Genomic DNA, 11,613 nt, shown 5'->3' on the forward strand with positions numbered 1-11,613 from the left:
TATGGGACTTAGATCAGGGCAGTATTTGGGGTACAGGACTCAGCATGGGTAGTATTAGATGGGGCGAGTGCATTTCCATTTCCACCCTCCGGTGAGGTCAGTGACACCATTTTCTGTTTCATTGCTGGTGCATCTGAGTGTGTCTCCTGCACATATTTTCCCTCTGCCCGTTTGTCCTCGGACTCTAGCATCTTGAAGAAAGTGTCCAGGCCTATCAAACCTGTGGGGCTCTGCGTGACCCCACCCAAGGGTACTCCCCAGAGATAGGCCCCCACAGCACTTGCCAGCCAGTCCCCCCCCACCCCCCCACCCACCCCCGTGGAGTCCTGGACCTCCAGCCTCATCACTTCCCTCCTAGTCCTTGTGTCCTTGTGTCCCTTCTAGTCCTCACATCTTTACTGAGGCTGCACACACATGCACACACGTATATACTCACACACAAACCTAACTTCTCACACACATAAACACACACACAGATGCACACATACGGACAGAATCACACACAGAGACAGACACACATACTCCCATATACAGATACATAAACATGAACATACAGACATGTTCACAAACATGCATGCACATGTTCACATAGATTGCACTCACAGCCATACATGCTCCCAGATACACATAGAGACACATCTGTGCTTACACGCTGACATGTGCTCACATATGGACACATGCTTACATACAGACACCTAGATACACACAGGCACACATGCTCACATACAAAAACACACAAAAGGAGACCTGTGCTCTGCTCCCTTCTTGTGTCTGTAGCCCTGCTCTGTCCTTCCTAAACAACCTCCCTAACCTGCTCAGAGCAGTGACCCGAGCAGTCAGACCTCACATCAGCACTGATCTTGAACCTGCCTCCTGCTAGAAGTGTCATGGTCCCTGAGCTAAGATGGGCTAAGAGGCGCTGCCAGGGGCTAGGAGACAGCGGAGAGGAACCCAGGGCTCCGGGTGGTAGCAGAAGCAAGGGTGGCCCTAGGCCCCGATGTGACTCCTGTCTGTGTTCCCATGTTGGGGCAGAGGGCCAGCCTGAGTGAGGTGAGAAACTGCCCCATGGTAGACTGGCACCCACTCACTGGGGAAGGGAAAGTGGCTTCCACGGCAAACTGGAATAGGCCTAACCACTTGTGGCCACAGCGCCCGTCCTCAGTGAGGCCCAAGTTTTCTTTATAGGATTTCCTTTTTTTATTTCATTGTTTTAGTTTTATTTTGGTTTGGGGACCACACCCAGTAGTGCTCAGGGGTTACTCCTGGCTCTGCACTCTGGAATCACTCCTGGTGGTGCGCTGGGGACCATATGAGAGGCTAGGATTGAGCCCAAGGCAAACGCCCTCTCCTCTGTGCTATGGTTCTGGCCCCTCTAGGGTCTTCAGTTGGCGATTCCCCAGTACTATCTGCACAGAATCGTTCCAGTTCCTTAACCGAATCCTGTCAGTCAATAAGTTGGACCAGCCCGACCACTTCTCCTTCAAGGACCAGGATCCTGACGACAGTACCTCCAGTGATCTGGTTCCATTCTCGTTGGACGGCCCTGGGGGACACTGTGTGGCCGTCCTCACCCTCTTCTCGCTCGGCCTCGTGTCGGTGGACGTCAGGATTCCTGAGCAGATCGTGGTGGTGGACAGCTCCATGGTGGAGAATGAGGTCATCAAGAGGTAAAGGGCCGGTCACATGGCTCCCACCCTGGACCCCAGTGCCTCGGTGTTGCCGAGTCAGAGCAGGCGCTGATGGGGCTGGGTAAAGGGAAAAATCTGGAGCTGGGCAGCGAGGATGGTGAGCAGAGAAGCCAGATCTGCACTTATTGGAAGGGGTGTCCTAAGACCAGGTCTAGGGTGGTTAAAGGCAAAGAGAGCCAGAAAGGCAGGTCTGTGATGGAGTGAGGGGGGAACCACAGGAGGGCTACGGGGCTCATCCTGCTGTCCTCCAGCCTGGGGAAGGATGGGGTCCTGGAAGAGGACGAGGATGAAGAGGAGGACTTGGATGAAGGCTCAGGACCCAAGCGCCGGAGCATCGAGGTGAAAGCCCGCCAGGCCTCCCACACCAACTACCTGCTGATGAAGGGCTACTGCGCCCCTGGCATTGTCAGCACCCGCAACCTCAACCCCAACGACAGCATTGTAGTCAACTCCTGCCAGCTCAAGTTCCGGCCACGCCGCACCCCTGCACCTACCCGGCTCAGCCTGCCTGGTGAGTGTGGCCATGGTCTCTGGTGCCCCGTCCTCCAGGAGCACGTGACTTGTGCTCCCTCTCCCTGCCACAGCCATGTTGGAAGGTGCCAACCCACACGGTCTTTCCATCTTGTCCCTTGGTCCCTGTATCTATGAAGCATGTGTCCCATCACCCCCCCCCCCCATGTCTCTGGCATTCTGCTGTGGGAGACGTGTGTACATCACATTCATACTCCTTCATCTGCTTTGAGGCCAGTTTTTACCCATTTGTTTGGTTTTTGGTTTGGGGCTGCATCCAGCGTTTTGCAGGGGTACCCTGTCTGCACTCCGGAACCATTCCTGGTGATCCTTAGGCAACCATATGGGATGCTGGGGAGGGGGCAGGAATAGAGTAGGTGAGGCTGAGCAGATACAGTTCCTCTGGGATCCGCCCCATTCCCCACTGTTCGGGGCTTTGTCGAGGCTCATCAGGTTTCTGGTCTTTGCAGTTACTCCTCTAGATTCACTCCTGGTGGGCACTGCCTGCCTTCCCTCCATTTTCACCAGCCTGGTGCCCAACCAGGCCACCTATAGCCAAGAGGAATTTATACAGCACCTGCTGCAAAACGGGTACAGTCCTGAGGACGTGGCAGCCGCCCTGGAGGTCCAGGAGGCCGTGGCGGCGGCTGGGTGCTTTGGAGTAGATCGGGGTGAGCTGGGCCTACGCTTCTCTGCTCTGGAGCGGGCAGAGGGTGCACGCTCGCGGACTTTGGCTGACTATGTGCAGGTAAGCCATGCAGACACCATGGGGCCACCGTGAACGTGCAGACCAGAGCAGGTCCCCCTGAGACTGTATATCTCCCATTTTTCTCAGGACCTGTTGGAGCACCACCAGTTGCTAGAAGTAGGAGGGAACACAGTCCGCCTGGTGACCTTAGCCTGCGCCCAGCCCTGGCTCCTGCACTCAGTGCAGCTCAGGGACCCAGAGGGCTTGGACAGACACCAGGAGGACACCCAGGCCAGCCCTGCTGAGGGGCTGCCCCCTGAATCTGGCACCCCAAGCACTAAGCGGCCAGCCAGCCCTGAGACAGACAGTTTCCAGGATCCTCCTGCTAAGAGGCCCACCCTGCAGGATGTGCGAGAGGCCCTCTCTGAGCCTGAGACCTGGGCACCATCTCTGCCTGTGGCTCCTGAAGACATTGGGGTTGGGGGGCCTCCCCCAGTTGCAGAGCAAGATGACCAAGATGATGTGGAGATCCCCAGCTCCTCAAACCACGAGCTTCCTGAGGCTCTGAGCTGTCAGGCTGAGCTTCTGGAGGGCCCTGAAGACCCCAGAGGTATGGAGCTGCACACTCTTTGCTCCCCCAGAGGGTGGAGGGCCTTCTGTGTGGGTGGCAGGTTTTGACAGTGTTCTGAAAGGCTGCATTCTGAGGTGTTCATGGGAGCCAGGAGGGTATATGTCAGGGTCCAGCATAGGCCACAGAGACAGACCTTCCCTGTGTTCTGCACAGCTGTTTCCTTTGGAGTTTTTTGTTTTGATTTTTGAGGTCACACTTAGCAGTGCTGGGGGGACCTGCTCTTGGCCCCATGCTGGGGGACACTCCTGGCTGTGCAGAGCTCAGACCTACCCTCCTGCATATTGAAGAGGGGCTGAACCCCTTTACCTCTACCCACCTCCTGCCCAGTCAGGATGACCAGAGAAGCCTGTGGGACTATGTGGAGTGTGTGCAGGGCATGGGAAAGGCTGACTGCCGTGTCTCACCTCCCTCAGGTCTGCTCGACAGTCTTGTACCTGGCAGCCTGGCCCAGTCGGTTCCTAAGAGGTCAGTGGGGATCTCTAGCGGGGAACAACAGGGAGGGGGCGGTCAGAAGGAGCCGTGGTATCAGCGCAGGAGCCTGGACAGGACACTGGGGTTCCTGTCACCAGGGAGCACTAGTCAGGTGCCAAGCCTTCGGGGGTCCAGCAGGAAGCATAATGATGGAGAATGAGGCCCCTGGCTTGGGCTCCCTGGTCTGAGCAGTGCCTGAGGTGGGTGGGGACAGAAGAGGTGCCAAGGCGGGTCCCCCACAGTGCCAAGCTCAGCCTATCTAACGTGTCTGCCTCTCTACCCTCACAGGGACTGGGAGCATGTGCGCTTCCTCAGCCGCCCGTGGCGCATCGTGGATGGGGGCCTGAACGCCGCTGTGTGCAAGGGCATGATGGAGTCTTTGCTATACCACATCATGACTCGGCCTGGCATCCCTGAGAGCTGCCTGCTGCAGCACTACCAGGAAGTCCTGCAGCCTGTGGCCGTTCTCGAGCTGCTCCAGGTGTGTGTGACAGCCACGGTGGGTGGGTTTCCACACAGCCCATACCCTCAGCCTCCTACCTGCAGCCCCTCCTGGCCAGGCCATAGGCGTACCCTGTGGGGCAGGAGGGTTTCCCCTGTGCCCCATGCCCAGCCATCTGCCCCTCAGCTCTTCTGAGGAGCTGAAAGTGGAGCAAGCCTGAGATATGCTCGTCCCTGTGGGCCAGAAAAACCCAGGTCAGGGAAGGGAATGGAAAGCTAACCATCTCTGTCCCCAGGGCCTGGAGTCCCTTGGCTGCATTAAGAAGCGCTTCCTTCGAAAGCCAGTGGCCGCCTCACTCTTCTCCACACCTGCCTTTGCGGAGGCTGAGGGACCACTTGACCCTGCTGAGCGCCCGTTGGTGTTCTACGAGCCCACGCTGGACTGTACCTTCCGCCTGGGCTGCATCTTCCCACCCGACATGAACTGGAACAAGTGGGTCCACTTGTGAGGTGCTGCGTTTTTTTTGCGTGTCCTGTTCGTGCCCCAGGCACAGGCTCCAGATACCACATCTGCCAGTCACTGAGGAGAAGGTCACCCTGGTCTGTTCTGCCACTGGGGCCTCCACCAGGCAACACCGGTCAGTGCTGTTTAGTATGTCTCATGTCCAGCCCCTGGACAGAGGCCATCCTGCCTCTGGAAACAGCTTGGAATTGGGGCCACCAGGTCTGGATGCCATTGGGGTCAGCTACTGGGTAGCCCCAGGAAGGACCAGAAATGGCCTTGTCCTCAGCCAGGACTGGGCATGTCCACCCCACCCCTTCCTGGTGCCCAGCAGACATTGGATCCTGAGGCGGGACTGAGCCCCCCCACCCCCCAAGAGATGTCTGTGGACCCTTGTCAGCTGGAAGATGGTGTCTGCTGGGGGTTGGTTTTGTTATTTCAGTCTTTTTGCTCATTTAAAAAAACTAGCCTGGTATGTATTTATTTTGTTTGTTTTTTAATTAAAGTGAGGTAAAATGACTTTAGTTTTTGTGTTTGGGGTTTGGGACCACACGGGAACTGTTTAGGGCTTATTCCTTTCTGTACTCGGGGTTCACACTCCTGGGGAGCATGCCGGGGTGCACTGTTTACCAACCAGGTGCATTTGCTGTCTCCAGGCCCTGATGTGTCTGCTGCATTGGAGTGACCACAGCTTTGGAACTGCTGGGATTGGGGCTCCCTGGAAATCAAAGAGGGTGGCAGGGGAAGCAGGCCAGTAGGACCATGTGAAGTCAAGGAAGGAAACTACGTTCCGGAACCGAGCAGATGAGGGGTACTTGGAGGGTGCCAGGCTATGTCCTCCCAGACTCTAGCTCTGCCCCCCTGACACTGGGCTCTGACCCCCCACAATTCTGGGCCCTGCCCCCTCGTTCTGTTTCTTGCCCACTCAGGCTTCACTTGCCTGACTCCTGCCTTAGTGCACCCTGTTCGTTCCCTTCCTGATGAATAAACCTGACCTTCCAGATCCTCAAGCTTGTATATAGACGCATTTCTTGCAGCCCCAGAAAGCACTGGAGTATCACTTGTGGACCACTGTCCCACGGTGGCCAGTACCCCCTTATATGTCCTGCCAGAACTGCCTCGTCATGGACTATCTCTGACTAAGGTCCCCGCCTGTCCCCTACTCTGGCTTCGCTAACTGCTTCCCAAGGGGCTGCAGCCCCTGCGGCCCTCTCAGACCCCTCCAGCTCATCAGGCCTCAGGCCTGATGCCAGCCTTCCCCAGGCCCGATGCCAGAGACCCTACTGTGCCTGAGGCTGCTCTGGCCATGTAAGGGGGCTCAGACTTCCCATGTTGGGCCCTGTCTACTGCCAGGGATTGCCACATATGTGTGCACCTGTGTACTGGGTGTATATGCCTATGCATACATGTGGGCATATGTGCTGCGTAAGAGCATAAATGGGGCATATGGGGCACATGAACACATGTATAAGGCGTGGGTGCACATGCAGGTTTGTATATTGGAGCTTACATGTATGTAAGTGCATATATGTGCATGTGCATACAGGGCCATGTGCACGTGTGTATAGGAGCATGCGTGTATGGGTCGTGTGTGTGGATATACATGTGTATACAGTCATGTGCATGGGCATGTGTTCTTGTGTGCGTGGGATGTGCATGTCTATATGGGGTCTAGGGCCATGTGCTTATATGAAAGCATGAGGATATGGGGTGTGCGTAGATGAGGCCATGTTTGTTAACGGGCTCATGTTTGTGTGGGTATGTGACCCCACCCCACACAAATGTTTGTATGTATCTGATCCCCTGCTAGGTGCCCCACACTCCCCAGTGCCCCATATACCTGCTTAGCCTGGTGTAGATCCACTTGCTCCAGGAGCAGCCCTCAACTTTAGATGAAGTAAAGAAACAGCAGTCCCCTTGGAACCTCTACACCACTGTTTCTTTGGTTTTTGGGCCACACCCGGCGATGCTCAGGGGTTACTCCTGACTGTCTGCTCAGAAATAGCTCCTGGCAGGCACGGGGGGGACCATGTGGGACACCAGGATTCGAACCAACCACCTTTGGTCCTGGATTGGCTGCTTGCAAGGCAAACGCCGCTGTGCTATCTCTCCGGGCTCTACACCACTGTTTCAACACAGAGTCACTGACCATTGTGGAGGCCCCCCCGCAGAAGCCCACTGGAACCCTGCAACGGCACTGAGAGAGTGGGAGGACCCCCCCCAAACTTGAACAGCCACTATGCAATTTCATCTTCCACCAGCAGGCGGCAGCAGCTGCTCAGCAATGGGATTTTCTGCTGTTTTTCTCTTGGGGCTCCTTCTTCCAGTGGAGACCAGTGAGGGTCTCTGGGTTGAGCTTTTTATCCATAAAAATGAATATTTTTTTCAAGCTCTCACAACCAGACACCCCTGGTAGAGTTCTGTCTTATCACTGCAGAGGTGAGGACACCTTTGCAGTGGCAGCAGGGAAGCAGGTCTGTGTGGGTGCCTTTGGCACACTAGAAGGTGATGTCCAGAGTAGGACACCCACGTGGTGATGGAGAAAGATCCCAAAATTGGGCCCGGAGAGATAGCACAGAGGTGTTTGCCTTGCAAGCAGCCGATCCAGGACCAAAGGTGGTTGGTTCCATCCCGGTGTCCCATATGGTCCCCTGTGCCTGCCGGGAGCTATTTCTGAGCAGACAACCAGGAGTAACCCCTGAGCACCGCCGGGTGTGGCCCAAAAACAAAAAACAAACAAAAAAAAGAAAGATCCCAAAATCATTCAGCAATCATCATTTGGTTTCTATTTTTGTTTGGAGGACCACACCCCATAGTCCTATGGGACTATCCCAAGCTCAGTGCTCAGGTTAGCTCCATGCAGTGCTTGGGGAACCCCGACATTCTAGGAATGAAACCTGGGTCTCAAGGCCAGAGACTCACATTTTTCTTGAAACATGACCACTCAGTTCAACAGCTTATGGAACAGCTTATGGCCCCAAGTTATACCAGGAATAAGCCACCTGGAGTAATCCCCAAAACTGAAAACACAGAAACCAAAACCTCAGGCCTCCTGGGGCCCAAAGGGGCCATGTGCTCTGTCCTTTGTTCTACTGACCCTTTGCTCATCAGTTTTTAAAATGAACCCCTTGAGGGGCCGGGCGGTGGCGCTAAAGGTAAGGTGCCTGCCTTACCTGCGCTAGCCTAGGACGGACCGCGGTTCGATCCCCCGGCGTCCCATATGGTCCCCCACGCCAGGAGCAACTTCTGAGCGCATAGCCAGGAGTAACCCCTGAGCGTCACCGGGTGTGGCCCAAAAACCAAAAAAAAAAAAAAAAAAAAAAAAAAATGAACCCCTTGAAAGTCACTGGCACTGGGATTGGGAAGCATATGAGGCTGCCCCCAACCCCAAGATGAGCGATGGGGTATCTTCAACTTCCTGTGGAAGGCCCCCTGGTTTCAGCTTTGTGTCTTTGAGTTTCACCTTTATTCTGGAGTTTCCAGTGCGGCTGGCTGATAGTGCATCCTGGGCTCAGTCCCATTCTCTACCCTCCAACCCTTCACCTAGTTACTCAGCACTTGGTCACCCACCCCATTCATTCCTTTCTTCCTTCCTTCATTCATAGTTACGAATCAGCTATTCCCTCTGTACCCAGACTCAGTGTGACTGTAACTCAGTTGAAATCCCTGCTCAAGTGGAACAGAAAGTGGGCACTCCAGGACCCGACTCGTGGGGGGAATAAAGACAGAAAAGTGGGGTGCTAGGTGGGGGTAAGAAGTGACAGAGTGATTAGCATTCCTGGATCTAATTTCTACTCTCCTGTGGGTGTACCTATTTAAGACCCTAGACCCACCCATTTCTGGGAGGGGTCTTGGGAACCGGATAGTAGGTGTAACTTTACCTGCGAGCCCCTCCCATTCCTGGGAGGGGTCTGGGAAATGTTAAATAAGGCTTGAATCAAGGGAATTGGGGGCCTTTTGGCTCTTTGCCCTTTCTGCGCTGCTGTGCGCTCTGGCTTCTGGGTTTCTGTGTTCTGGTCTTTGACCAGCATGGAGCCCAAAGGGAAGATGGCTAACAGGAAATAAGATGCAGGGCTAGCAAAATATTGCTGTGCTTGAAAAGTTATGAATAGGCCACACACATGTGGTGGCTAGGGCTTGAATAAAGTTGCTTCCTGACGCCTGTGAGTGAGTCTTGATTACGCCGATTACCTGGGCCTGGAATCCGCCAGCTGAATGGGGATGAAGCCACGTGGCTGGGGCCTAAGCACAAAGGCCTCCATCCATCGCCATCCAGCCCCATCGTTATTTATTTGACACAACACTCTCCCACTTCCCTAAGCAGGTCTGGGACCCCTGATGCTACGGGGGAAGGTGCACCATGCCCTGGGCTCTTGGAATCCCAGCTCAGGACAGATGATATTGGTGGCCGCCGGGGTGGAGGTGGGAGGGTCCTCTGGAGAGAAGAATGAGGGAGTCTAGGCTGAGAACAATGGGGGCTTTATCCCTAAGGTGAGGATATGTGGGGCCACAGGTCTCCAGCCCTGTCCTGTGTCAGCTCCAGAGTGATGGCAGCTGGTTTCTGTTCCACCTCAGAGCAGAAAACAAGGTGCAGAGGGTGAGTGAACAGAATGGTCCCAGGGGGCGAGCCCCCTATGGAGTGGACAGTTGCCAGCACACACTGCTGTGGCTGAGGGGCTCTTACGCACAGCACTGCAATCAAAGGAGCACTCCGTGTCTCGGGAACCCATAAGAAAAAGGACACGAAGTAGAATCTGAGCATTGTTAGCTGCCCCAAATGATAGCCAGTGAGTGCTCTGTGCTAGGTCACTTTCGGTGCTCAGTGCTAAGTCACCTCCAGTGCTCCAGGCATGGTCAACCCCCAATGCACAGTGCTAAGTCACTTCCAGTACTCCAGATGTGGTCACCTTCTGGCCTTTCTTTGCTCAACTCCTTCCTGGAGTCCAATAACTGGTGCTGCAACCCTTTAAGTCTCCCTTATACTTGAATATCCCCCTCTCTCCCTGATGGGTGGTCCAGCCCAACAGGAAGTGGACTGTGGGTTCTTCAGGAAGGTGTTGGGGCATCCAGCCAACACTGTGTTGAGTGCTCCCTGTCTGCCCTCCTGAAGGTCCTGCAGCTTGTGCCTGGCCCCAGCACATCTGTCAGCACTTCAGTCCTCCCCACTCTGCCCAGCCAGCACCCCCTCCCAGAACCAATATCCTATGCTAGCCCTTATCTCTCACCCGTGTGGGAAGCCAAATCCCCTTTAAAGACAGGGTACAAAGGGTCCTGGCTTGAGCAAGTGGGGTCTGTCCCTTGCCACTGTCCCCACCCTGCAGTCGAGAGTTCAGCTGACCAGAGCACCGAGCTGCTTCCCCAGACCTCAGGGCTCTATAGGGTGAGATACTGCTGTACCCCTTGGCTGGATGGGCAGTGGGTTGCTACTCCCCCAGGGGAAAGCAGGAGCTGCCTTTCATGAGCCTGAGCCTCTTAATCCCAGGTGACAGCTCCATTCCACATCCATTAGGGCCCATCAGCTGTGTTCCAGAACCTTCAGCCCAGGATTCCGGGCAACCTCCCTAGCAGATTGTCTGACTTTCAAAAAGGCTTTGAGCAGGACCCACTTCTGCTGCCTCCACTCTCTGTCCTGTCCCTGGAATGTAACCCTCAGAGCCTGCCCACCACTGCATGGGGCTCCCCTGGCCCTCTTCGGCGTGGCCACCTTCCTGCCCCTTGAAAGTAGTAGCCTTGAAAGTGTCGCCTCTAAAGGCCACTTCAAGAAAACGGTTTTCTTTAGATTCGTGGTAAGGCCAGAGTGACAGCACAGAGGGGAGGGATCTTGTCTTGCTCTGTGTCTGACCTGAATTCAATTCCGCCATCCCATATCTCCCCCCCCCCCCCATTCATCACCAGGAGTGATTTCTGAGCACAGAGCCAGGAATAGCCCCTGAGCACTGCCAGGTGTGGCCAAAAGCCAAAAACAAAATAAACAAACAAAAAAACACATGGTGGCTGCAGGGGGTGTTGGAGCTCCACAGGCCACCCATGGTGATCCTCAGCTTCTCCCTTACAAGCCTTGATTCTGACATTCCCCCCCCCCCCACACACACACACTAATTTCTTGTGTCCTGGGTGCCAGACAGATAGCACGGGTCTGTGGGATCCTGAGTCCTCTGCCCACCGGACTAACACCTTTATACATAAACCATTGCTCAAGTCCTGGAAAGAGAAGAAATGGGTAGGAGTCTAGACAGGAAATCAGGCCTGGGGTTGCTGATCCTCAGCCTCAAAACCCCACCCCTCAGTGAGGCTGTGGGTCCCCCCAACCCTGAAACTTCCATCCCTGCTACTCATGCACTATTCCCGGAGCTTGGAGCAAGGACAGTTTATTGAGCTCTCCCAGGCCTCGCTTAGGGGTATCGGCTTGCCTGCTGTGAGTGAAGTCACCACCCTCTGTCCAGGAAGGGCCTAGTGGGGAGATGCTGGCTCATGGGGGACACAGCTAGGCCAGGGAGCACCATGGTGACCATGATAACTTGGGCCCCATAATCTTCCCACATTAGGGTCCAGGGGTGGCCTGGTCCAGCCCCTTAGCCCGGACCCCACAACACATGAGGTTTCGTGTGTCTGAACCCCACCATGGGTGGCAGGTAAGGGGCCACTTCAGCTAGAGGTCGCCATCCTGACCCTAGCAGGCTCC

At 55.3% G+C, this 11,613-nt stretch overlaps 1 protein-coding gene across 1 annotated transcript in view; it reads left to right on the top strand.

Annotated features, from left to right (window-relative positions):
- The window catches only part of GTF3C1 (general transcription factor IIIC subunit 1), a 56,101-nt gene extending 50,651 nt beyond the window's left edge, over positions 1–5,450 (top strand). Inside the window, exons 31-37 of the mRNA XM_049787779.1 lie at positions 1,377–1,667; positions 1,940–2,199; positions 2,669–2,946; positions 3,034–3,496; positions 3,931–3,982; positions 4,277–4,469; positions 4,726–5,450. Of these exons, the coding sequence (XP_049643736.1) occupies positions 1,377–1,667; positions 1,940–2,199; positions 2,669–2,946; positions 3,034–3,496; positions 3,931–3,982; positions 4,277–4,469; positions 4,726–4,938 (1,750 nt within the window). The 3' untranslated portion in view covers positions 4,939–5,450. The remainder of the gene's footprint in view (positions 1–1,376; positions 1,668–1,939; positions 2,200–2,668; positions 2,947–3,033; positions 3,497–3,930; positions 3,983–4,276; positions 4,470–4,725) is intronic.
- The last annotated feature ends 6,163 nt before the right edge of the window (positions 5,451–11,613 follow it).

This window comes from Suncus etruscus, chromosome 15, assembly GCF_024139225.1.
Source record: "Suncus etruscus isolate mSunEtr1 chromosome 15, mSunEtr1.pri.cur, whole genome shotgun sequence".
Classification (NCBI taxonomy): domain Eukaryota; kingdom Metazoa; phylum Chordata; class Mammalia; order Eulipotyphla; family Soricidae; genus Suncus; species Suncus etruscus.